This window comes from Epinephelus moara, chromosome 23 (assembly GCF_006386435.1).
Source record: "Epinephelus moara isolate mb chromosome 23, YSFRI_EMoa_1.0, whole genome shotgun sequence".
NCBI classification, from domain to species: domain Eukaryota; kingdom Metazoa; phylum Chordata; class Actinopteri; order Perciformes; family Serranidae; genus Epinephelus; species Epinephelus moara.
Genome location: NC_065528.1, coordinates 10522951 through 10549851, shown reverse-complemented (window position 1 = coordinate 10549851; position 26901 = coordinate 10522951). Strand labels below are relative to the sequence as shown.

Genomic DNA, 26901 nt, shown 5'->3' with positions numbered 1-26901 from the left:
TTAGGACCTGCTGTCTGAAACTTTTCCCGAAAGGTTTCAGTTCAGTGACAACATTGTCAAACGAATGCAATTTTGCTGTGAAAAACCTGTCACTGTTGCTGCCTCTTTTACCAGTGAGTGTGACAGGTAGGTTGCTTTTGGGTATTTTCTTGTGGGCTTTAACTCCTTTCAGGAATGTGCAGCTGCTCAGGTCGATCAGATTTAGGTCAGGGTTTATAATTTTCCTCATTAAAAATACAGAAATGTTTGCAAATTTGGGCTGTTACACAAGCACAGAGAAGCGACACCGTTTTGGTTTCTTCACCAGTGTGTGTTCCTTTCCCTTTTGTTTAGGCTGATTTACCAAGGACATGCTTAATTTCAGCAATGCCATGCTAATGCATATTTATATCTGGAAGCTTCCCAATTGAGCTGCGGTTGTCTCTTATTAGCCACTGTGCAACACCGCTAGGATGATTAGCTTACACATCAGTGAGGACTCCGTCTTTACCACGCTGACCTCTTTATCTCATGTTTGCCATAGAAAGGACGTGCTGTTGTGCATTTCCAACAGTGCGGGGTGCTTTGAGGATAACAATATTTCAAATTTTAGCAAAAAGATGCCAGACTTCATACTGGTTTTCAATTGTTGCTAAGCAACACCAAGAGCCAAGACCAGCACTACCCCTGCCTGGTGCTGTTAGCTTAAAAACAGGTCCTTTGTGAGAATATAAATCTTGGTGTGTTGTTCGCGTGAATGTTAGTTGTTATGGGTGTAAACACTCTAGCTTATTCACGTCATCCAACCAGTTGTTACCAAGGATCCGGAACTGGCAACTTCTCTTTCATAAACTTGTTAGAAATCCCTCTCTTGGTATGTCCAGTAAAACCCAGAATCAGATGTTTTTCTCCTCTACAACTGATCTCTGATGCACCATGTTTTCACTGTAATCACCGAAGCTTTATCTGCAGGACACTCCTACATTATTATGCAGGTATTATCCAGTCACCTCCATGTCAGGGAACAATGAGATCAGAGCTCTGGATGAGTAGGTAATCATATCAGTGACACACCATAGCCCTCAGCTGCCGAGCAAGCTGCTGATGGAACTGATTATATTAACACGACAATCCCCCCAGTATTTTGTGTAATGTTTCCCAACTAATCTCATATATACGGGTTTCATTGTCTGTTGCCTTTACTCTGGCAAATTTTACCTCAACATCACATATTGCTGTTATGTTCGGCACAAACACACAGCTGGAATACAATACCTTTGTGTTTCGTTGGGGATAAACTAGACTGATGGTATTAGGTGTTGCTAGCAACCCTTAAGGGCTGCTATGTTCATTACAACCCACTATACGAAAAAATTTGCCTGGGTCCAGACCTTTCAATCCAGCCACTCCATCAAGTTCCAGTTCACTGATTTGGCTGGCATCATGACATGAACAGTGGTCTCTAAGTTAAAAAAAATAAAATAAAAAAATCAATGAGCACCATGGGGAGACTTGATTAGCCAATCAGCACCATGGGCAAGACTTACACTGTTGTCAAGATGTTGTCAAGCTCTCAAGTGAGGCTGTTCTAAATTGACAGGTCTTCTCAAAATCACAACACATAGTAGTTGTTTTGCTTTGCTCTGTTCCACTCTTAAAACCCCAGTGAAAAGGTATGTTGGCATGGCTACGCATCAGTATGGACTTAGAACATTAGATTCAGGCGCATGCGTGGGTCCCTAGTGATTGGTAAGAGAAAATCAAATCCCTCTCCCCCATGGAAAACAGTTAGAGTGGACACAACATCAGACTGAAGATGGAAACAGAGTGTAACGAGTTGACAGGTCTGTCTGATATCAGGCAATGCAAGAATTAGAGAGACTGAACAAAATAGTCACAGTTTAGCTAATTTCAAAGATAGGCAAATTTGTGCAACAAAGTCTTTTTTTGCTGACACTCTGTCATGCAGCATTGCTATTGCTATAACAAACAAAAGCCAAGCCCATTTCAATTTTGCCTTGCCCCTTAGTGTTATAGTCTTGGATAGACAGATAAACCAACTGGCTAACATTGCTATTAATAGGTTCTTCAAAATGACCCTGACAGCACCAAACCGAATTGCAGTCAGGCCCCTGGGAAATGCGCCAGGCTTTGAAGCCAATTTTCATAGTAGCCAAACAGTGGAGTTACAACTTCAAGGTCCGTCACGTGATACCACTGGGCCCAAAAAGACTTTTTCCCATAGACTTGCATTGTTAAAGAGACATCCGTACATCAATGGATGATTTTTTCTTGTCACAACCCTGGCCAAAGAAATTATTTCAAAATTGGAATTTACATCATTGAGTCCGATAACATTTCAAAAGTCGAGAACAACCACACGATCAAATCATTTCATCTCCATTCATGTTGGTAGAGGGCTAAACTGGAAGCTAGGCACTTGGCTCGCAAAAGTCTCAGTCCCTTGATATGGAAGTTGCCAGTAATTTTACACCCAAGATGTAAATCTTTTTTGGCTTCATGAACCACTGAGCAATTGCCATTGGAATGAAAGTGTCCCTGCCTCCAATGCTGTATCCAATTCTCTTTATAGATCCATGATGTGAGTTAGTCTGACACTGCTTTAATTAGTTAATTTTCAAATTTCCATGGGGTGTTATGAGTGGTCATAGACCAAAGTGCCTCTGGGTGCATCTGGATAGACCTACAACCAGTCAAAGCAATGAAATATGTGACCTAGCACTGAGTGACGGACAAATGTAAATGGAGTACAGCATGCAGAGATAAACCGTGATGGTGTGGCATCAATATACCTGTGAATGAGTGTTGCCATTCGATGCGATAGTGGCTTCAAGTGAAAGTTCCTCATCAGCTGCAGCCATCTTGATTGTTTTCACTAAATGTTTCTTTCTTTTCCTTCCTTTACTGACAAGGTTTATGCTCACCATAGTGTTCATGGCAATCTGAAGCCAGCTAGAAATCTGTCTGACTAGGAGGGGGACCAGATGCATCTGCCAGACCAGTCTCATTCCCAGGCTACTTCCACATAGCTGCACAGAACAGGACATGTCACAAAAGAGTCTCAGATTGTAGATGGAACGTGATCTTAAAAAAAACAAAAACAAGACAGCATCACTATGCTCTTTTATCCCTCCATACAAAGATCAATCTTCATCTCTCCACTGCGCTCTTTTAGTTTCAACAAAGCGCATTGGCTTTCTGCTGGCTGCTAGCGCTAATGTTACCCGCTGTCCATTGAAATAATTGGAGTGAGTGATCAGAATTTCGTATCTAATTTAGCCAGAGTGAGAGAGCTCTTGACTGTATAGATGCCAATGAAAGTGTCTATCAGAAGATACATAGCTGCTCTTGGTTTGAAATAATCCAGCAGTTCTTTTAACCATTGTAAGCTTTAAATTCAAAAAGAGGAATGTTATTTGATGTAGTTTAAAACACAGGGATATAAACCAAAAACTATTACCAGGCTCACAGCAATATAAGAGCACAAATAAAGAGAGAACACACCAAGAACAGACTTGATGGAAAATGTGCTGAGTTGCATTAATGAGTGCTTGAACAGTTTCCCCAGACATCAGAACAGTCAGGAGTCTCAGCTGCCTTACATAGACAACATGTCCTGTGATCCATAATGCAAAATGTATGGACCAGAATTGTTGATGCATCATTTTAAAGTAAGCAGTATCTAGAGAGGTTGACAGTTATTAGGCTGACAGCATGTTCTGGATAAAATCTGGCACGTTTTCACTGGTAAAATGGCAGGTTGGCAACCAGAAAACCGGATGTTTTCATTGCATTGATTGGCACTAATTTTAGCATACGTCGTACTTGTTTTGAGTAGCATGCAAGTGCTGCCTGCTCTTGTAATGACTTCCAAATACTTTGTCCATGCCAGTTAATGAACATACTGTAGTGGCATAGAGCAATGTTTCCCAACTGGTCCAGCCACAGGGTCCAGATTTCTCCTTAGTCATTAGTTCAAGGTCCACACATTTAATTATATTCAGTGTCATACTTGTGTTTGGCCATGTCATCAAGCTAGTTTGCTGTCTCTGTCAAGCAGCTGTCCTTTAGTCACTCACTCTACAGAAGGGAACGACACTTCAAAATGAAAGCTCTGTGTTCGAAATTGACGGTACTTCAAAATAAAGTGTGTTTTTGAAAAAGTCACTTGTGGTCCATTCAGAATGGACCCAAAACCCACTTTTGGACCGCAACCCACCAGTTGGGAACCACTAGCATAGAGTATACTGGTATTAGTTAACACTATAACAAAAGCGGCTGATGGTATAGAGATACAAAGTGTTCAAAATTCAGTCAATAATGAGATGTTGTGAAATAAATAATCATAACACTAAAAAATAATGAAATAAATTGTTATTAGGTTACATTATTCTTTTTATAACTTCCTCTGTATGTTCTATATTTATCTGTGTTAGTGTTTAATGCAATTTAATTCTGAACACCTTGGGTGTCAAGTTTGATTCACTAACGCGCTTCCATTTTCGAACAGCATTTTAAAACAGAAACAATCCCTATACACATCAGCATCACAGCACTGTTTCAGAAATAATCTCTGCCTATACTAACATGCCTGAAAATAAGTATGCAAGTGCCAATGTAAACAGGAAGCAAATTATCTATCCTGTGGTTGGATGCCTAATCGCAGAAAATACTATAAAGATTCTTTGCTTGGACCCACGACAAGGTGAACCTGTTAGTAAGAGTAACACTTGAGTATAAGACCATCAAAGTGACGGGAAACAGATTGAGAGCTGTTGCAAGGCAAATATGGCGACATTTTAGAGCAGTACTGGGAGCATCTATTTTCTATAAAAATCTATTATTTTAGGTCAGGAGGCTGCAGTCCGGCCTGACGTGCTGTTTCAAGTACTGTACAATGAGCAGAATAATGTGCTTCTGTTTATGCCCAACCCGGCCATGCATGCGTGGCTCTGTAACAAGGGTTATATAATGCGTAATTACAGAGCAGCAATCTGATGGTTTAAAGATGCATTCCCATTCTGTTAAGTGGTTGCTATGCTAACTCATGTGGTAACCAGGAAGCTGTGAGCGATGACTTGTTTATGTGGTAAGCAGGGAAGAAAATCCTGGCAAGAAAACCCTTTCAGGAGTTATTTCTAAAACATCACTCGGAGTTCATGAAAGTCACACACACAAGACTGTGGAGCAAGGCTGCCTGGCTGCAGAAGAATTAGCTCCAGTTGAACATTTGCTGTTTTCAGCTGCTTCTCTCCTGAGCTCGGGGCAAACTGTAACATCTTCTAAGAACTAATCTTAGACTAAAGAAGCAATGGAGAAGAGATGGTGAGGAGGTTCTTTTGTCAGCTGGTCTCGCAGAATCTTTGTAGCTCTGTGTCTTCGTGCAAAATAAAGATTTCTTATTTAAAAAAACAGCAATGTGAGGTTTATCCTCTTACATCAAAGTCCCAAAATTGACCTCTTTCCTGTGTTTCTAGCCGGGATGTGGATGGGGAAAGGCTCAGCAGGGAGCCAAACACAATTTAAACTCAAGTGGATGATAGATTTAGTATAAAACAAATCATCAGGGAGGTGACTTACAGTTCACTGTACTTAAACCTTAACAATCATGTTGATAAATGGACGTTCATCCTGGGGCAGCACAGGTCAAGAGAGATGACAGCTCAAACCTGCCCTCATAGTGTGGCTGGGATTTTAAAACTTCAGCATAGGTACTGTACTTAATATTTTTGGGCTGCATTTACAATATAATCCATTTATAGAATTAAAAAAAAAAACAGCAGTGTTCAGGAGAGTGGGGTCAATTGAGACATTTTCGTGTCGACATGAAATAACCTTCTATCACTCACAGATACAAGAACAGATACAAGTGTCTGCTAACAAGGTACCATGTTTTTTAGAGCCCAAGCCAAACGTGAAGGCACAGTTTTGTAAAAAGTACAAGGAGTTCTCTCCCAAAAATGGTTGGGACATCTTGTTCTGGACTGAAAAATATATTCAAATTGAAAAAACACCTTATATTTGAAATGTCACTTGTTCCCACATCTTTAAAAAAAAAAAAAAAAAAGGTAAATGGTAAATGGACTGCACTTACACTGTGCCTAAATAGTCTTCCAACCACTCAAAGTGCTTTTTACACTATGAGTCACATTCACCCATTCACACACTGGTGGCCGAGGCTACTGTACTAGGTGCCTCCTGCTACTCAGTAAGCATTCACACGCACTCACACACCAATGGAGCAGCCATCAAGAGTGATTTGGGGTCCAATATCTTGCTCAAGCCACAACCACAGAAAAACATTTCTAATATTACATTTTCATAAATTACTGATATATGGAATTTGTCGTCCCAAGTCTTTATTTCATCTGCACCTATCAGCCTAATGTGGTTGCCATAGGTTACATGTAGCTTAAAGGTTTATGTAGGCTGTTGAGTTTGTGTCATTTAAATAAAAAAGAAAAGAAAAAGATGTCAAATAAACAACTTGAGGGTTAAAAAATTAAACTCTGTACATTCAAAATATGCTCAGGGGTTGAAATGTAGGCCTGTGAGGTTCTTCATAGTGGCTCTTACTTAAATAAAGCCTTTGTCTTGTTTACACTGTCCCAACTGCCCCACCTCTCCTCTATAAGCAGAATAATAAGTAGAATAATCCACACATCACATACAAAAAGCAGAACTATTCATTATATATTCAATTTCCAGTGTGTTCAGCAAGTAGCGAACACAAGCTGAGTGTAATTCAATCAATACCAGCTGAACAGCATTACAACACATCATGCAAACTACCAAAGCAGATCCAATAGTGCCGTGATTTACTCGGGGTTGCAGGTTTTTCCGTTGCTTTATGTGAAGTGTCTGAAAGCATTTTGCCCACAGGGACGTGAGGCCGAGTGGCTGGAAGAATGGCTGCGGTGATTCAGAAGAAAACTTTCACAGCAATGCGCTTTGAGGGGCCATGTGCTGTTGTTGGTGACTAATGATGATGGCTCTGTGCTGCTTTGCTCAGGGCTCTCTTTTTTTCTCCCCCCCCCCCCCCCCCCTGTTTTCGCTGCTCTCCCAACACCATACATAAAGATGCAAAATGCATCAGGGACTGTTCGATGCACAGCAATTATCAATTAACATGTGGTGGTTGTTTACAGTGTAGATTTTGCATTCTAAGACACATCAGGGCATATGACATCAAAGGTAAACACACAATAAACCATGCTGCAGAGCATTGCCTCATACAGCTTGTACTGTGTGTGAACTGGAGTATGGTAAGCCTATAAATTGTGCAAATACCAACAGTGTAATCAGTCTCTGAGAAGCAAGCTATTATATCTATGCAGCAAATATAATTCTTCAAGAGGAAAATTGAATGCCTTGGACACAGAAGGTAGAAAATTACTTTTTCACTGTGACCATGTTTACAGTAGGAGAAAAAGATTTTTTTTCTTTGTAGGAAAGCTGCCGGGCCACTTTGTTCCAAAACATCACGTTAGAGGTTTGTGATTGCAATAAAAAAATAACAAAACTATTTCAGCTTATTTTTTACCACCCTAAAGGATGCAGCACAGCTGATAAATTTAGAGATGAAGCTGCTGATGTGCATCCATAGGGGAACGGATGCTCACCTAAACCGGTTCTCTTGATTAAAATGTTCTTCGCACAGGCACACAATAACACGAACACATTCAAAGAATGGTTTAACATTCAGCTCTTGCCTATAGCCAAATGAAATCCTCATCCAACACAACAAAAGCCCTTATTATTATTTGTGCACTGCAGAAAATGTTTGATTTGTTACAGCAGGTTATCTCTATAATTAGCACCTAAAAAAAAGATGAATCATCCCGTTCACACACACGCTGAAAGATAACAGAAACATCTCTGAGTCAAATATACTCTAAAGATGATATGAAACACAAAAAAGAGCAGATATGTCCATCTCAACGAGCCATTTAATCCAGTATTCAGAGCTCAAACTCAGCCAGTAGGATGATGTAAGTGTTTGTTGTATAATTTGGTGTTTCCAAGGCAACTTAATTCAGCAGATTTTTTCCTGGAAGTGATCTGCTTTATTAGCAAGAAAACTCTTCAAAGAAATGACACTGCATTGCAAACATGGTAATTAACTGCTCCCTCCGGAGCCGCCGCTGTTACAAAAAGGAGGAATATACACGTGTACATGCGGATAAAACAACAAATGGACGACAGAAGTGCAGGTGACACGGCTATCAGTCAAGTCAGGCATCATCAATCAACACTGCCATCAATGCTGCTTGACAAATTAAGATGGATGCCAAAAATGTGGTTGCATCATCACATTGATTTTGCTCCACAAATGGAGCATAAATGTAGTTTTAAATTCGCAAGCTCGGGGTAGAAACTGCCGCCTGTCACCTTCTCAAGGCCCCCTTTTCAGTTGGTTATTAAACCGGTGACCGCACACACATCCATCCATTACCTGTCAACTATGTAAATAAGGTGAATTAAGAATTCACAACGCATTAATTCTCCCCCTCTCCGTCTGAGAAAGAGAGATGAAGAGTTCTGTTTCCCTCCTGCTCGGGCTCTCTTCTGCTCTGATATCATAAACGGCAGAGACACGGGGCAGAGAGGAGGAGGAGGCAAGAGCTCACTAGACCGAGCCTTTGTGAGCATGACGGGCCTGACTCACGAGAATGAGATGTTTCCAAAAATAAAGGAGGGAGGGAGATAGCGGGAGAGAGAGTGTGCTGAACAGGCTGGAACACAAGAAAACGAGTGGATTAACTCCCTCCCCATCCCCATCCCCCACCCCCTCCTCCCCTTTCCAAAAGCCCTTGGATTCATCACAAAACATGCCGAATTAGTGGGAACAAATCGCCTGTATAAACACCCCTAAACACTTTCCCCAATTGCCATGACGCAAAAATTAGATAAATAAATAAAAAATGATGCCATCCTCAGAACATTAATAAATGCTGCATCCAAGCTTTAAACAAGATCTCCAAATGCATGTTCTCTTTAATATTTATTTTCCCTGCTCCTCTGGGGGCGGACAAACCCAACTGTGAGCAGATGTAAGCAGTCGGTTGCATGTTCTAAATAGGCGCCATAATGTACATGTTTGGCTTTTTATCACGACAGATTGCCCTCCGCAAACGCAGTGCTATGAGAATATGGTAGTCTCAGCCTCCTTGCTGCGAATCATAATACTCTGAAAGCCCCTATAAGCCAGATAGCAGCTTCTGAATATTTTAGTCTGTTAGGAAAATGTTTGCAGTGCCTGCTAGTTTTGTCAGTTTTATCCAACAAGCTTGGTCTAATTTGAGTACAATAAAAAGTGGAATAAAAGGGACTGGCCCTGCTCATTGGTGGAGAGGCGTTTTTCAGGCACCAGCTACCAAAATCACAACACCCTATTCAATTTTCATGTGACCCAAATATTTCCTTTCCTTCCCGCTGACTGCTGGAGGTACGTCATCTAGATCTCCTCATTTCAGACTGGCTGTATAGCGCCTGGTGAATAAGATGATTATCTTAACACAGACAGCGAAAGACCACTTGGCTCGCAATTGGTCAGCCTCCCCAGATCTGGAGTGTTGAAGAATGCCACAAAAAAGTCACCCAAATCATATTCATCATCAGGCAGACAACGATAAGAGACAAAGATGAGGACGCTGATAGTTTGTCATCCAGCACATTGATTCCCCATCAGGACTTGGACAGGCCGGCAGAGTATCATGGGACCCTTTAATCTGGCATGAAAGACACGGGTAATCCTTGTTGGAGGATTACTCCCGACCAGTACTCTCTCTTCACATATTCCAACTTTGGTCTACATGTGCTTAAGTACTAACCCACCAATCGTGCTCTATCCGCGGCTCCATCACTCATCCTAAGTCTTAGCAGCGAAGGAGACATGTTTACTCTTGACTCCCACTGCAGCCCAGAGGATTTAACAGTAAAGAAACAGAACCTATGCGAGCTTACATCCTGACCTGTACTCCAAACACACTGCAGCAGCCACTTTCCGCCGCTCAAACCATCCTTTCACAGCGTGATGACATTATGCTGCAACATTTACATTCGGATAAACAGCTCAATCCTGCATGGGATGTTCTGCACAACACAGTGTACCTACAGATATCAAAGCAAAAAAACACCATGGATTTTTCTGTGCAGCTGTGATAACCACACTGGCAGGAATAACCGCAAACATGTAAACCACTTGCAACCCTGCATGTGTCCTGCATTATCGCTGCAGCATTTCCACAACAGCTGCTTTTTCATGGTGGAACAACAGAGCAGAAACAGTGTGGCAGTCGTATAAGAAGCAGGGATCCATACTAAAGTTTTTGTTTAGCTTTTTAAGGAACAGTTCCACATTTTGGATATACATTAATTCACTTTCTTATAGAGGGTTAGCTGAAAAGATTGATCCCACTGTTATGTCCGTAGGGTAAACATGAGGCTGGAGCCAGCAGCCAGTTAGCTTAGCTTAGCATAAAGACTGGAAACAGCTAGCCTAGGTTTGTCGAAAGGTAACAAATTCAGCCTAGCAGCACCTCTAGAGCCCATTAATTAACATGTAATGATCTAGACTACTTCTTGACAGGGGCTACTTGCATTTGGACAGCGTCACGCTAGCTGTTTGCCCCTGTTTCCAGTCTTTGTGCTAAGCTAAGTTAGCTAGCTGCTGGCTGTAGCTTCGTATTTAGCATACAGACATGAGAGTGGTATCAACCTCCTCAACAAAAAAGCAAATAAGCGTATTTCTCAAACAGTGCAGAGCCAAAAATGTGCATTCTTATAATGCAAATACTCGGTTATGCCTAAAAATGATGAACAACTTCCACACTGCCTTAAATTTCTTTGAAAAATCTATCATCTAGTAGCCTTAAAGAGGAACTCTGCCCATTTTCAAAATTCATACATGTTACTCCTAAGGTCTAAAATAGTCCAAAAATATAATAATAAGCAATAATAAGCATTAGCAACTGTCTCCCAAATCCAAAAACTAGAGTGCTAAAACTCAAATTTGTGATGTCATAGGGTATAATGTCTGGAGCTGCTCCATAGACAATGAATGGTGAAAGATGTTCTAGATGACACTGAGAGCACCCAGGGGAATGTTCTGAGTATATGGGTACATTTTTAGTTTCAGAACTGAGAACACTACAACAGAATAAAGCTAATCTGGAAATAAAAAAAACAAACAAACAAACTGTGGGTTCTTAAAATCAGCCTCCCATTCATTGTCTATGAAGCAGCTCCAGACTTTATACCCTATGACATCACAAGTTTGAGACATACTACTCTGGTTTCTGGCTTCAATAGAGAGTAGCTCATCAAGCAACACAAATATTGATTGAACTTTCCTTTGCCATGGCAATAACATATTAGAATTCTTAATTTAGGTGGTTAGCAAACAAACAGCTGTAACATTAAATGTACAGAACACGTGAAAAAAACATCACTATAGCCCAGAGATACCTTCTGGTGCACACAGGTGTGATGCCAAAGATAGAACTAAGACTAAGTCGTCTTCCTTAAAAAAATTTGCTTCGAGCTAATTTCCAGAGAAATGATCCGACCACTGAATCTCACATTACAGGAGGGAGAGAGGAAAAAAAATACTGTTAAAATATGCAGGACGGAACCTTTGAAGCTCCATCCGCAATTTAATCAGTTAATATTTAAAGCAGGGATATTCTTTATATAAGGCATTTGCATGATGGGCTGCAGGAGCTGGGAGGGTGGGGGGGGGGGGGGGGGGGGTTGTTGGAAATGAAGACATAAAGAGTGGGATATTATGTGGAGAAATCTTTATCCACTTGCAAATTTTTATCAGGCATCACGTTGATCATTGGTATTCAGAGGCCGGCGCTGCCCATAATAGCTTGTCAGACAATAAATGCCGCAACTTTTTTTTTTCCCAGGGCTGTCCCCCCTCCAGGGAGCAGAAATCATCATTATGCTGTATTTTATTGGATCTTCTCTCCTCCTGCATCTTCATCTAACGACATCTTATTTGTCATTACATATGCAGTAGGAGGTTTACACACATTTAGATTTATCTATGTTTAAATCTTTCACATGTATTTTTTCAAATTAAAAATCCCCCTTTTTTACAGAACCAGCTTGTCCCAGATGTTTTAGTGTTGGACATGTCCTCTGGATATTATATCTAATAGCATTGGAAAATGACAGGCATTTATTTATAATAGCGACAATGGATTATGAATGGACAGAGCGCAGGACATAATTAAACTCGTACAGCAGCGGAAAAAACAGACAAAAATAGTGACATTTTAGTAACACCTACACATGTAGACAAACAGTCACACATTTTTTGATCCTCCCCATTATCATTCATTTGACCATTACCAATTTGCTGAAGCACATTAGCCATAAAGCTGTAAAGCCATTAGAGGGAAAAACTACTGCGGCTCTGCACTTTGATGACTGTTAACCATGTAGTCTAGAGCTGAAAAGAGGTCTGTTTGGCTTCAGAGCCTGTTCTGACACACTGATAGTGGATTGACCTGTGAGTGATGACAAACACACACACAGAAAAACATGAAACATGAGCCACATACACACACACACACAGACACACTGTCAAACACACACATATACACACAAAGAACAGAGTAAATCATTTGACCAAACATCCCACGGAAAACTCATTGTAAGTAAATGTCATTTTATGAAACAAAAATGAACGCCCTGGAGAAATTATGCAAAGCATATTGAACCATTATATTTCCAGCTCACACAATCAAACAAATATGCAGAGTAGGGTGATGCCAACACAGAAAGCAATTCTTCCTTTATCCTGAGTAGCTTGTCAGAAGATTGAGTCGTCCACTCCATTCCATTCAAGGCAGCTTTTCATATTTGAGTGCTTCTCGGCACGGACCCTTACTGCACTTTAATTAAGGTTTGGCATGCATTATACCAACAGAAAATGCTTAAGAATGCAGAAAGGCTCACATTAGATGAGCTTTTTTTCCCCCCTTTTAGAAAAAAAGCCAATGTTTCTCAGTCAACAGATGGTATTTACTCAAATTATAGACAGCAAATGAGGGCTAGGGTGAGATGCTTTTTTTCCGAGCCCATTGGCAGTCCATTAAAAAACTGAAATTGTGTGCACAAATCCACTGAGATACAAGGAGAGTGACATGGAATTAGGGATGGTCGTGTTATTCATTGGCAGCCAAAATCCAATAGCAAAGTCCTCTGATCATTAAATGAAAAGTATCTCCAGCAAAGCATTATAATTGCCTCACAAAAAAAAAAAAAAGATCCGTTTTTGCTTTCTTCCGTGATCTAAACGCAAGTGCAAAGAACCAATCCCAGTCAGATGGTACAGCGAGACTACAGCTTCCTAATTGCTTTGATTAGGAACAATATGCTTCTCGATGTTTCTCGGGAGACGCGTTACCTCGGAGGGAAAAAGAGTTCAATGTGAGAGCTTGTCTGCCGGAATGAACCGCTTTCAAGCCGACCACCTCTGCCTGTCATCTTCCCTCAGACGTGGAGGGAAACAGAATTACTGGGACACTCAAATGAACACGCGAGGAAATGGGCCAGCGCTCAAAAATGACACAGTTTGTGATTTGCATATGCTGAATGAGGCTAAAATATACATAAGTGAGATATTAATTCCTGCTCCAGTCTCAAGTAGCACAGTTTCAGCCCCAGTTTAAAGATCAAATCCCACATTTTCCTTTTTTGTTTCATCGTCAACCGCCCTGTTCATCCATCTCAAGAAGCATGGGACAGGGTTCATGACAGACAAAAGGCAAAGAGAAAGACATGATGTAAAACTAGACCAGAGCTCTCACAACATCTGATTCGGCCCTTCTGTGTCCAGATTGGACTGATGATCAGTGTCCAAGATACAGCAGTAATTGCCAACGCCTTGATGAAAATAGACCCCTAATAGATATTTGTCATCAGGGGAACCTGCATGCAATTACCTGGAGTGTTTACAAGCCATTTCAGCATCATATTATGTGTCTGAATCATACAGAACTGACAGTTACAAATGTCATATTATTCAGTTCACTCTCTATTCTTGCAGATGCACGTATTAGCATTTGAACATTGCCAACATACTGTAATCACAGTCTTCTTACAGAGGAATACCACTCAATTTAAGAATAAACATGCCTTGGTATTGTGATCTTTACTAGCCTCAGTTTCAAACTCTAAAGTAAAATAAAAAATATCATTCTTTAACCTTGAAGAAATGGATGAATCCTTGCATGAAAGTTATGAGGAATTTTTTGAAAAGCTGCCCTTATAATTTGGAACATTTATTTATTGCTGAGGCATTTGAGGTGGCAAATATGTTGCAAAATGAGAATTACATTTTCTATATCTTCCCAATTCATTTTCATAACAGCTGCACATCAATGTGACCTCAAAAATGAGGGAATGCGACAAACCAATATGTCATTCGTGGCTACAGGCCTCCGTGCAAGGGTATTAATCAATCCAGAGTGGCTTGCCATCATTCCATATGGGAGTTGCATAATATTATATCTGAAATTCAGTGGTATTCCCCTTTAACACGGAATGAAAAAACTGCGAGGGGTGAGTGTGCCCAGGGATATATTCATGGAGATTATTCCCATTAAATGTCAAACACACTTCACATTCAATGACAAGGTTTAGCATATATTCTGTCTTGACAAGCTGTCCCAAGGACTCAAATGACAGAAAAGATTGTGTTGCAGAGAAGACACATTTGAAAATGTTATCACTTTCTCAATGACACACAGAAATCTTGTAGAAATACCAACCAACATTAGTCATAAATACAAATTATAGACAATTTAACATTTCAGCAGTGGCTTTAAAGTATAAAGCAATCACAGGGTAATGATTTTTTGAGTGTTTTGTAATGAAGTCTCATGAATTCAGGTGAGAAAAGGACATTTCAGAGATAAAAATATAAATCTTTGTCTTGCAGAGATTGGTAAGTAATCTCTTTCCCAAGCACCATTTCAAAACACTACCACGACTGCACCAATTCCGAAGGGTTTGGCAGATGTTTCCCAGATGTTAGCATGGCCATACAGTTCAGATTTCCACCCAATGAGAGGGATAAAAAACAAATTTTGTAAAATGGAAACTTTTTATTTTCAAAAAAAGCAACAGATTACACAGTTAACTTTCAGCAAATGCAATCCTAACTGAAACTGTACTCACATTCGGGACTTCAAAATGAAAGACTCACATACTTACACACAATCTATCTATAATATACAAAAAAGAATACATAATAAATATTAAAATGGCCACAAGAGAAAAAAGTAAGTCATTGAAAACAATCAGTAGAGAGCAAATGTAGGGAAAGTAGAAACAAGACAGGTGTGCCTTAAATGTCTTCTCTTTTTTTTTTTTCGTTTTCTTTTACATTTTTTACAAATTGTGCAAGATTTCATACTAAGGCTCTGGTCTTGAAGTGACTGTTGTCTGATCCACGCAGCACGCTCTGAAACGCACACACGCACCCACCGACACGCACACGCACGCACGCACGCGCACACACACTCCCTGTGCTCTGAGCACTCTGTGGGGTGAAGCAAACCATTGCAGAATAAAAATGGGCTGCTCAGTGTATGGCCTGTGATGCTTATGGGAGTGGACCAGCTTTTAAAAAATGGACATGCACTTCACATTGATGTGAAAAAGAAACCAAAAAACATCCCCTTGCATCTTCAAAAAACGACTTCTTAGGAGTGAATGAAATAAAATGAAGTAAAAAATAATAATAACCCAACAACCAAGAAACATGACAATATCATAACCATTAAGGCAAGAACACCCGGAGTGGCATCAGCAATACTGTAACAATATGATAGTGTTTAGGTACATGGATATGATGAAACATTTAACTACTTCTTCAATGTCTTTTTTAAGCACAAGTTTGTTCTTAAAAGCAACTTTTTTTTTCAAAATCCAAACATCATTTCTTCGTTTTTTTTTATCTCTTTTTTTTGTAAAAGGTGATAAGAAAATAACAATGCCAGACACTAGGGACATATGGATCGTAAAACTACAAGAAATCATTTCTAGTTTTAAGTTGCAACTTCGAAAAAACCACACATTGTAAATCCCCGTCGTTAAGCCCCCGCCCGGTAAATGAAAAAGATATCACTTACATTAAAACCATTTTTATCCTCTTGTGATGGTGTATTCCAACAGTCACCAAGTTTTGCTTTACTTACAGCGATTGTGTAGTCTGTTGCAAATTAAAGCATTCATTGTTTAGTTTGGAAAAGAAGGAAACGAAAAAAAGTTGTCCTTGCAATGCAACTGGCAACTGTTGACCAAAAAAAGCATCTTTACATCTTCTTTTTAGTGCAACTCTTAAAATGTAAAACATTTCCAGTGATTCCTTGAGAGGTATCATTTCTTTGTTTTTTTGTTCTTTTTTTTTTTCTTTTCATATTTATGTATTTCACACCTCACAGAATAACGCGTCTTCAAAATATCCAAAGCAAGAGAGGGTTTGTTTTTATTGTTTTGTCATTTCTTTTTTTCTATTTTTTTTTTTCCAGCTTTTTGCTTCTCTGCATTGGCATGGCCTTCCAAAAATGTCTGTTTACTAGAACATAAACACAGGAGGGGATCCAGACCTCCTGCGTATTCCCATTCCCTTCAGCCTCCATGTTTGATACGTTTTATATTCAATCACCCCCGGCCGGAGCCTCGTGATTGGCGGTCCACCTTCTACCTCTGAAAACAAGGGTTAGGAGAAGGAGGAACAGGAGGAAAACTGGAGGATGAAGAGAAGAGAGATAGAAGAGACAGTGCGCTGTACAATGGGAACGAGCCCAGATCAAGATCAATCAGGGAAATAGAGACATAGATGTGAAAAAAACCCCACAGCAAAACCTTCATATAACGCAGTAGGGTTCCCTTGGTAACCTGGATTTTCTGCAGTAGAGGAGTGTGGTGCTGAAGCAGCGCCGAAGCTCCCTGTTGGAGAAGATGCAGATGAAAGGATTGACCCCAGCCTGGGCAAAGCTCATCCACACGGCTGCCGTCAGGTAGCCTCCAGGGACCACAGGGCCCCTTGCAAACACCCGCCAGTAGCAGGCGACCAGATATGGCCCCCACAGTGCCAGGAAGAAAAACGTCATGATGTAGAACATCCTACTAATCCTCTTCTCTGTTTTGAATTCATCCAATACCAGTAGACGCCTACGGCCTGCTGCGTTGCTGTTCTGCCGGATGCCTAGCAAGGTAGGCGGGGTGGGGCCTCGACCGAATCCAGCCAGCCAGTTGGCCGCCGCCTGCCCGCTGGCGCCTGGCCCGTGGAAGGTCCAGTTCTGGCTGACAGCAGGCACGAACTGGACAGGCTTCATCTTCCGACGATCGTGGACAAAGAAGATGAGCTTGAGGTAAACCAGCTGTGTGGCCAGGAGGATGAGCGCCAGCAGGAGCATGAAGCCCAGCGAATCATTCGCCCTGAAGGAACGGTGCTGGAACGTGCACTGGTCCTCCTCCCGGATAAAAGAATACGTCCCTACGTCTAGCACCGGTGGGAACGCCATAGCCACTGACAACGTCCACACCATGCAGATGACAGCTAAGCAGGTCCAGAAGGTCAGCCTCTTGGTGTAGAAACGATGGTGCGCGATGGCCAGGTAGCGCGTGACGCTGACGCAGAACAGCATAAACGCTGTGTGGAAACAGGAAAGCACACCCAGGAAGGCGATCACCTTACAGGTCAGCGTGCCATAGGTCCACGCAGATCCATTCTTGACCGAGGTGAAGACAAAGGGGAAGCAGATGGCGGAGCGCAGGATGTCAGAGGCGCAAAGGTCCAGCAGGAAATAGTAGGGCGCCCGGTGTAGGCTCTTGTCTTTGACCAGCAGGATGGAGATCAGGAGGTTTCCAACCACACCGACTCCGATGATAAAACCCAGAGAGGTCAGTTTGAGGAACGTGGCGAGAGGAGAGACATTCTGCAAGATGGTGTGGTCCCCTGCATGGCTATAGTTCGCCATAGATGGAGGAGGGATCATAAAGATAGCGGAATAGCTTCAGCCAAGTATCATGATCTAGAGGTGGCAGGGGGAGGCGTTAGATCCATTTGGCGGTGTGCTTTGAAGAGGTTTCCAGGCATATAGGCAACCTCTCCTCTAAGGCATCCTTTGTTCCTTTGTCTCATCACACCTAAAAAAAAAAAATAAAAAAAAAAACCCTGAAAAATATTATCCTCCCATCAGCATTCAGTCCCATACAACAGCTGCATTGTTTCCAACTGCACTTGCACAATCTAGAATGTGATAAGCAATCATTTTGCCTCCCTCCGCCTGCCATTTATATATTTATTTTACATTTTAACATTTAGAGTGGCACAGTGCAGAGCTCTGCCTCGGCTCCAATACAAGACAGATAGATTGACACACAGACAGACAGTGATGGAGCTTGATTAGACTAAAGCATTAATCTGTTACAGGATTACAATTATGTCTTGTGGCTTCGGAATTTCTCTGAACAAAAGGCAGGCACAAAGCACAGCCCAGCCTTCATTAGGAGACGACGCATTTTTGGTTTTACCTTTGAAATTATGGATATATTTTAAGAAAAGGCTCGGTTCGGATAGATTTTTTTAGGGGGGGACACGAAACATTAAGAGAAATGCATCCAAAATAAGCTCTTCTCGATCACACCCTCCACCCTGCAGAACAGAGGACGGCTCTTTGGAGCGGTGGGTGCCTCGAATAAACTCGCCCTGCCTTCGTGCATTGTGGAAAAATCGACGGAGGGTGCATTATACACAATAAAGCATCCGTGTTTTTGTCTGATTAAAGGTTAACTGGATTACAGCTCTCACGCTAATAAGCAGTACTCTCATTATAGGGCGTTATGGAGCCGCTCGACTTTCCCTATCATCCCCTATGTTCTAATATACTGTGTAACACACACACTGAAGCCGCATTTCGACATCATTTGGCTCGTTAATGCGCGGGAGTGATTATCAGTCAGGATGGAAGTGACAATAACAAGCCAGCCGGTGATAATATTATGGGATGTTCTGCTCGATCGCTGTTTGTTTTTATTGTTTGGAAAAAACAGCCACACAGCCACATCTGATTATGATGAATATTGGTGTCTACTTACGCGTTTAAATGCGTCCTCCCGATTGTCAGCCGAGTGTTTCGCTACGCGCGTTTCAATCCGACAGATTCGGGTGGAAAACCACAGCAGGTTAAAACCATCGTCCTCGCATCCCAACCGGCTGGATGAAGCATAACAGCGAAGCGGAGATCCGTACGTCCATTAGACTAGAATAATTTCCAAGTCCCCTGCTATGAATTGCCCAGAATTCGCAGCCACCACACAAGACAAGGCCAAAAAAAAAAAAAAAAAAAGGAAGGAAGGGAGCGAGAGAAAGAGAGAGAGAAGAGACAGCCGATCACAAGATCAATCAAAACCCTACCTGTTGATAATCCTATTTGGTTTCCCTCCGGCAGGTTAATTACATTGCACGAGTCGGGGTTTTTGCTGTTTTTGTAAAAAAAAAAAAAAAAGCCTGATTTGTTGCCTGCCCCCCTTTTTTTCCTCCACGGTGAATATCCTACAGTAAACGGAGCCCAGTGCGCATGCGCCCTGCATCCCTATTTGTGATCCAAGACGCGTCTTGTCTCTTGTTGCAGCAGCAGCGGCAGCAGCTCCCCCCCCCTCTCTCTCCCTCTCTCTCTCTCTCTCTCTCTCTCTCTCTCTCTCCCTCCCTCTCTCTCTCACGGTAACATCTGCTCAACGGGGCCGCTGCTGGCCGGTAACGCGTTACAGCAGGACTCATTAACCCCCAGTGTAACGGGAAATGGATTACTGGTTTAGTGACAGGTTTACACGCATCATTCTCCTGATTGTTTTAGATTGATTTAAATCACGTTTAAAATGAAATGATACCAAAAGCTTATACAGTCTAGACATGGGCGGATTATGAGACAATGGGGCCCTGGGCACAGAAGTGCAAAGGGCCCCACCACCTCTCACACATAGGAGCAAGACATCCATTTTTTTCTCGGTTTGTGTCTTTTTTAAAGAAGGGGACTTACTTGATTAATCCCCGAGGGGAAATTCATTCTTTTTAAAATCTGCTGTCACATTCACACAGGCCTGAATACACACACAAGCACAAACAGGACCTTTACATGCATTAAATGGAGAGATATCAGAGCGAGAGGGCTGCCTTGGATGGGCGCCCCGAGCAGTTGAGGGTTCAGTGCCTTGCTCAAGGACACTTTGGTGTCTTTTGGTGAACTGATACGGGGACATGAACCGGCAACCCTCTGGTTCCCAAGCCAAGTCCCTATGAGCTGAGCAACTGGTTGTTTTGTGTCTCTTTGGAGCCATTTTGTGTCTCCTAGTTGCTGTTTTATGTCTTTTTGTAGATGTTTGGGTCTCTGTGAACTAATTCTGTGTTTCTTTAAACACAAAACATTTAACATTTAAGGGTAAATGTGTCTATTTTGAGTCATTTTGTGTCTCTTTGTGGTTGATTTAGTCTTTTTGTAGTTTTCTGTGTCTCTTTGAGGACATGTGTCTTTTTGGGATCATTTTGTGTCTCTTTGTGCACATTTTGTGAGTAATTTAGGTAACTTTGTGTCTCTTTGAAGTCATTTTGTTTGTCTTTGTGGTTGATTTTGTCCTTTTGTAGTTGTTTGTGTCTCTTTTGGACATTTTTTGTCTTATTGAGATAATTTTGTGTCTCTTTGAAGTCATTTTGTGTCTCCCATGTGGTTGTTTGTTGTCTTTTTGTGTTGTTTGTGTCTCTTTGAACTAACTTTGTGTCTCTTTGAGATAATTTTGTGTCTGTTTTGGTCATTTTGTGTCTTTGTTGCCATTTTGTGTCTCTTTGGAATTATTTTGTGTCCGTCTGTGGTTGTTTGTTGTCTTTTTGTAGTTGTTTGTGTCTCTTTGATCTAATTTTGCGTCTTTCTGTAGTCATTTTGTGTCTGTGGTTGATTTTGTCTTTAAGTAGTTTTTTGTGTGCCTTTAAGGACATTTTGTGTCTTTTTGAAGTCGTTTTGTGTCTCTTATGTGGTTGTTGTTTTTTGATGTTGTTTGTGTCTATTTTAAGTAATTTAGTGTCTTTCTGTAGTCATTTTGTGTGTCTTTGTGGTTGATTCTGTCCTTTTGTAGTTGTTTGTGTCTCTTTGAGGATATTTTTGTCTTACTGAGGTAATTTTGTGTCTCTTTGGAGTCATTTTGTGTCTCCTTGTGGTTGTTTTGGGTCTGTTTGTAGATATTTTATGTCTCCCATGTGGTTGTTTGTTGTCTTTTTGTAGTTTTTGTGTCTCTTTGTGGTTGATTTTGCCTTTTGTAGTTTTTTGTATCTCTTTGGAGTCATTTTGTGTCTCCTTGTGGTTTTATTTATGTCTGTTTGCAGTTATTTTGTGTCTCATTCAGGTCAGTATGTGTTAATTTGAGTGACATTTTGCATGTGAAGTCCAGCGGGGCCCTTGACACTCAAGGCCCCTGAGCCTGTGTCTGCTAGTCAAGGCCTGTTTAGTAATCATGAATCTATGCTGATCTTTATTACAGTCTTTAATCCCCTGTTGGACATTTTACTTGCTGTCTCTATCAGATGCAATAAGCTATATAGCATACTGCTGCTTCCATTTTGCTCATACATGTTTCACTCTACAGAGATGTCGACCATTATGTACAAAGCGAAGGGTTAAATCAGGCAGCCTGGTTCACCTCAAGGTAGAATGACTTCCCCCTGTACTGTATATGCATAATTGACGAGCACTTTGCGCACTGTTGTTCATTCTGCCCGGGCAGCATGATAAATTCATGGGACTTGATTTCTCAACCATGTATGGAGAGCCGTGATGTCATGAGCAGCCATGAGCGGTGTAACAAGTGAACAATGATTCAATCAGCCACATGTACACAACAGCACACACACACACACACACACACACACACACACACACTGAAATATTTCTTTGTAGCTACCTGGGCCATAAAACATATTTTTTTTATGATCATGCATGTAGGAAATGTGACACTACTGTGTTACCACTTTAACACAGTCGGGTACAGTGTGCAGATTTCTATTTTTAATGATTAAAAAAGATTTCAACTGAGTGAGAGCCAAGTGAAGCCAGCTCCTTTTCAGTCACAGCTTACCAAACGTCATGGTGACCTGCTCACTGATAATTAATGCAAACAGTCACAGAGGTTGACACCGCACTATTAGCGGATACAGTAGTAGTGAGTGGTTATTTTTATTCCAAAAGAAACTCTTTCTGCCACCCAGACAAAGGTAAATTAAAATGATTAAAGCAAAGGGAGATTGTGCACGTCCTCATACTATCTAATGAACAATCACTCATTATGGCACAGACCTCGTAAACACTTTGATGTATCATCCCAAGGTTAAATAATAACTCTAAATCATCCGGTAGTCAAGGTAATAAAGTTGATCACTTATTGTGTTTCCTATTCATATGAGAATTTCAAGCTTATTATATTTGCTCAGTACATTTACTCAAGTACTGTAGCCTACTTAATTACAAGTTTAAATTACTTGTGCTTTACTTGAGTGATAACATTTCATACAACTATTAAGATTCCGATTTTACATAATTAAAATATTGTTAAAGATAAAACCAGTGGATCCCAATGGTTTTGGCTTGTGACCCCTTCTACAAAGCACTTGGTCAAAGTCTACTTGGACCGCTGGTCATGTTCCAGATGTCTCAGCAGTTATTCCAAAAAGACAATTTCTCTCTAAACTTTTTATGTAAATATCTATCCGAGGCTCAAATAGTTAAATTTTTCTCCAAAATTTCACACAAAATGCAGAGATTAGTAAACCGATAATCATCCCACAAGTCCTCAGGTTCACCTTGCGACCCTTAAGAGGGGCCTGACCCCTACGTTAGTAACCAATTGACTAATCTACCTACTTGTACTGTCAATGAAGTTCTCAAAATCATCTCCATCTCAGTAAAATACTGCTCACACATTTTGACAATTTTCTGCATAACCAGTTTTCCTTTTGATACTTCAAGTATCCCAGGGTTTTGTTTTGTTAATTTATGTCAAAAAAAATCAAACAGAAGGCCAATGGCGGAGTCAAGTGTGATGTGGAGAGCATCACAGTGAGACAAGAGAAAATGAAAAGGCAAAAGCCACATGGGGCACAGTAGGAAACAAGACAGATACAAAACTGGCTAATTGGCAAACGAATTGTGATAGTTTCTTAGCGAAGTTGTTTATTTATGTTGATTTGTCAGTAGCTATCGCTCTTGTCAATAAAGTGTAGATAATAATAATGATATTTTGGGGTGGGGGTGAGGGTGGGTGGGTGTTGCCCAGGGCTCCGAATGTCTTAGGTCCGGCACTGCTGGGTACTTCTTTCAACATTAAGTCGCTCAAGATTTTAAATTTCTGTCACATATTTTAGACAACTCTGACAGTATGCAACAGATGAATTAATGTAATCTTAATTTAGCTGAGAGTTTAGCAATATATAAGTGTGGCTATCCCCATCTCCCTTATAGATCCTCCACATCCAACCCCTATAACACACTTTCTAAATGATAATTCAAATATCATACAAACCAGAGTTATGACAAGCAGATGAATCAATTTATTCTCAGAGCTACTGTCACACATTTTAACAACAGAAATTGCAACAACAGCTCCACTCTTTTCATGTAACCACACTTGTGATATTGTGCTTTAAAACAATGGCAACGTCATGTTGCACATTGGAGACATCAACACATCAGGAAATCACAGTGATCGCTCCAAGCGTGGGAAAAATATGCGCAATGTGCAATGCAAGCATCCTTGGGATAATATTCAGCAGCTGCAGCAGTCTTTTCACACAGAAGGCAACAGTGTTTGGTCTTTAATCTCAGCAGTGCAACAGAGAACAGCTCCTCCGACTTCCTGGATCATTCCCCCACCTCCCCTCCGGCTTCTGCACGTGGTTCCCCGTTGCGCCTGACGCACTCATTCCAATAAGGCACGTTTCATATAAGTCATTTCGACACAAACCTTGTGCCAGATCCACATTAGATCACACAGAGAGGTATTAATGCAGTGGATGATAACAGGACAAGGCAGGCGCAGGATTCAGAGAGTCTCTGTCACTGCGGTCCGTCCCGCCTCCGTGCGTACCAGCCGAGGAACGCGCAGAAGCCCACCACGGTCAGGATGGTGCACAGGAGCAGGGCTAACGCGTCGCCCGCATCGTAAGCCTCCACAGGGGGGATCAGGGAGAGGAAGATCATCCAGATGATAGCCGCAGCGTTTGGAAGTTCAAGTTTGGGAGCCATGTTTCCGCTGTTGACTTTCAGGAAGCGCCTGCGTCAGAGTCAGATGACAGCAACAGCGGTTGGACTTCCTGGTGCGCTCAGCCAATGACAGAGCTGCATTATTCTAACCTGCGCCTTCTGGATGCTTTTTTTCCCCACTCTCTTAAAGAAGCTTCACTTTCTTTTTGAGCTTGCATTTGCCCTGTGGCACAGAAATAATTGCATAATTCTGCTGTTGTTTGGATTTCTCTTTCACGGATCAAATAAAAACACAAACTGGTTGTGGGATTCAGAGTGTAATTATTCCACAGCGAGTGGATTTGTGACATTGCCCCTCTTATTAGTGACGATTAGGGTGACAGGCTGTCAGTGCTTCGTGTCCCTGCCCCTCAGGCCCTGCTATAAACAAAGGAGACTATTTTACATCAGTCAGGCTCATCAGCAGCTCGTGTCTGAAGCTTGATATGCCCTCTGACGACAAACACGTGTTGACATGCATAGGCTATTACTGTATGTTGCATGAGACACTTGGTGGTCAAGGTCAGATCGGATGCCAAACGCAGCCTCAAGGTTAGCGAACTTTCCTGCTCCGTTTCAATTTCGACAGGAAAGAGATTTTCACACTGAAAGAACTGTTATCTCAGATTCCACCCTGGCTGCCGTGCCGTGCCTCAGTACACCCCTGATCTCCTGAACATGTTAAATTTGCTCCAAATCGGCCGTGTTGCGATGACTAAACACGTCAACATCTCAGCTCATGCTACAAATTGTTTGGCTTGCAGAGCTGTTGGGGGGGGGGGGGGGGGTTGCAGGGTCTATATCTCTCTGTGTGCTCTCCTGGGGCACTTTGCCTGTAATTTAATTAGCGAGCACAAGCCAAAGTAAAATATTGACCTTGTAAGGCTGCCATACCTCTGTACCTGCCTGCTCCCAGCGAGGAGATGAATAGGCACACATTCCCTCTGCTCACTCTTCACGCTTTCTCATCATACACACTCTCTCTCTTGGTCCTGCTGTCTGTTTGGCAACGAGTCTCACACACACATACATTCAAGTTTTCGCGAGCCCCGTCTGATCTCTGCGGTTGCATTTGGCTCACACGGCCAGTACAAGCCCCCTCAAAGAGCTTCTTATTTAGGACATAAATCATGAAACAGCAGGATCTGTTTGCGTATTCCTGAAAGTTATATTAATTCCCTAAACTAAGGCAAGTTTTAGCTCTTAATAACAACATAAAACCCAACTTGAGAGATGTTTTTAATGTGCTAAGCCATCAGAGGTGTCCTCCAGATTCACACTCATATGCTGGCAGATACACACAGCATTAGCAGCAGCACTTACCCTGGATCTCAGCAGTGTTGGTAATTGATCAGTGGGAGGATGAGAGAGAATATCCAGAGATGAGAGTGTTTGTCAAACAGGCCAGGACAGTGACATTAATCTTCCCTACTTATGTGTCCTGCATCTTAATGTGCCGCTCAGTACCTGAAGGCCCTGTCCCGAAATTTGTAGCCAACACTGAGCAGTGCTCAGACATTGTTAGGAACTTCCATAGTTCCATGGCTACCGACTGCAGCACATTATAGCCGTGTATAGACCTGTAAAGCAAGCTCAGATAGTGGTGGTCATGTAGCTGCTGTCAGCAATTGAAGACATCTATTCTCTTTAAAACTTTAAACATTTGAAATGACCAATAGTAAGTTTGGATTTCACACAAAAAAATGAAGCTAGCAGGCTAGGCTGAACAGCTTATTTTGAAAGGTTGTTGCTAATTAGCCTACCTTGCTACCGTTAGCATTGATTTCAACGCTGCTTTCAATCACTGACAGTTTCTTCTCCTCATCCCTTATTTATTCTCTTGCTTGTCTGTTTTTTGTTTTGCCCCTGAATTTGTAAAGTGTCTTTGAGTGCCTTAAAAAGCGCTATATAAGTATAATGTATTATTATTATTATCACCATTATTATTATTTCCACTGAATGTTAGTTTTCATTTATGTTATTTCATACACTTCATATCACAACATGGTATATTATCAGCAAGTCCTCCAACCTTTACGCCTCCTTTCCACTTATGTATGCGTACGGAGACGAGACTACGGTGGCCAACAAGGACAATCGCGTTGCAAATAGAGATACGCACTGCAAATTGAGAAACGCACTGCATATGAGAAAACAAATGCAACGGGAAAACGCACTGCATATACAGAAACGTGCTGCATATACAGAAATGTGCTGCATATACAGAAACGCGCTGCAAATAAGAAAACAAATGCAAAAAGAAAACGCTGCATACACTCACACAACGGAAGTGCTCCAGGCCTCTAGGGGCAGTGCTGAGCTTCCACCCAAGAGACGGACAACGGACGTATCAACATATGGACCTGATGAGTGAGCGAGAAGAAGAAAGTTATGTTTGGAGGAAAGTTGGAGCCGGGACAGGCAACACAGAAAGGTACGTATATTTTTTTTATTTTTCTTTCTTTCGTGTTTTCTTGTGGCCCTCATCTTTTACTGTATAATGAAAGTGAAGCTGATTTACACAGCTGACGTTAGCGTGCTAGAGACTTTGAGTTCTACACGAGTAGTGTATCCGTAGTAGTAATGTTAG

The 26901-nt window shown here is 41.5% G+C and overlaps 2 protein-coding genes across 3 annotated transcripts; both read right to left on the bottom strand.

Annotated features, from left to right (window-relative positions):
- Positions 1-15144: 15144 nt before the first annotated feature.
- On the bottom strand, positions 15145-19630 carry gpr85 (G protein-coupled receptor 85). Of its 2 annotated transcripts, none has more exons than XM_050036705.1 (2): positions 19448-19630; positions 15145-18177 (listed from the first exon to the last, which is right to left on the bottom strand). In XM_050036705.1, exon 2 carries the CDS (start codon positions 18024-18026, stop codon positions 16893-16895), a length of 1134 nt encoding a protein of 377 aa, XP_049892662.1. In that variant the 5' UTR covers positions 18027-18177; positions 19448-19630; the 3' UTR covers positions 15145-16892. The 2 variants fall into 2 exon arrangements, with proteins under 2 accessions (XP_049892662.1, XP_049892661.1); XM_050036704.1 differs by lacking the exon at positions 19448-19630 and adding an exon at positions 19129-19416.
- A 3967-nt stretch (positions 19631-23597) lies between these two features.
- On the bottom strand, positions 23598-24378 carry LOC126384946 (small integral membrane protein 30-like). The gene has a single exon (XM_050036399.1). The coding sequence runs from the start codon at positions 24312-24314 to the stop codon at positions 24126-24128; it is 189 nt and encodes a 62-aa protein (XP_049892356.1). The 5' UTR covers positions 24315-24378; the 3' UTR covers positions 23598-24125.
- Positions 24379-26901: the final 2523 nt, after the last annotated feature.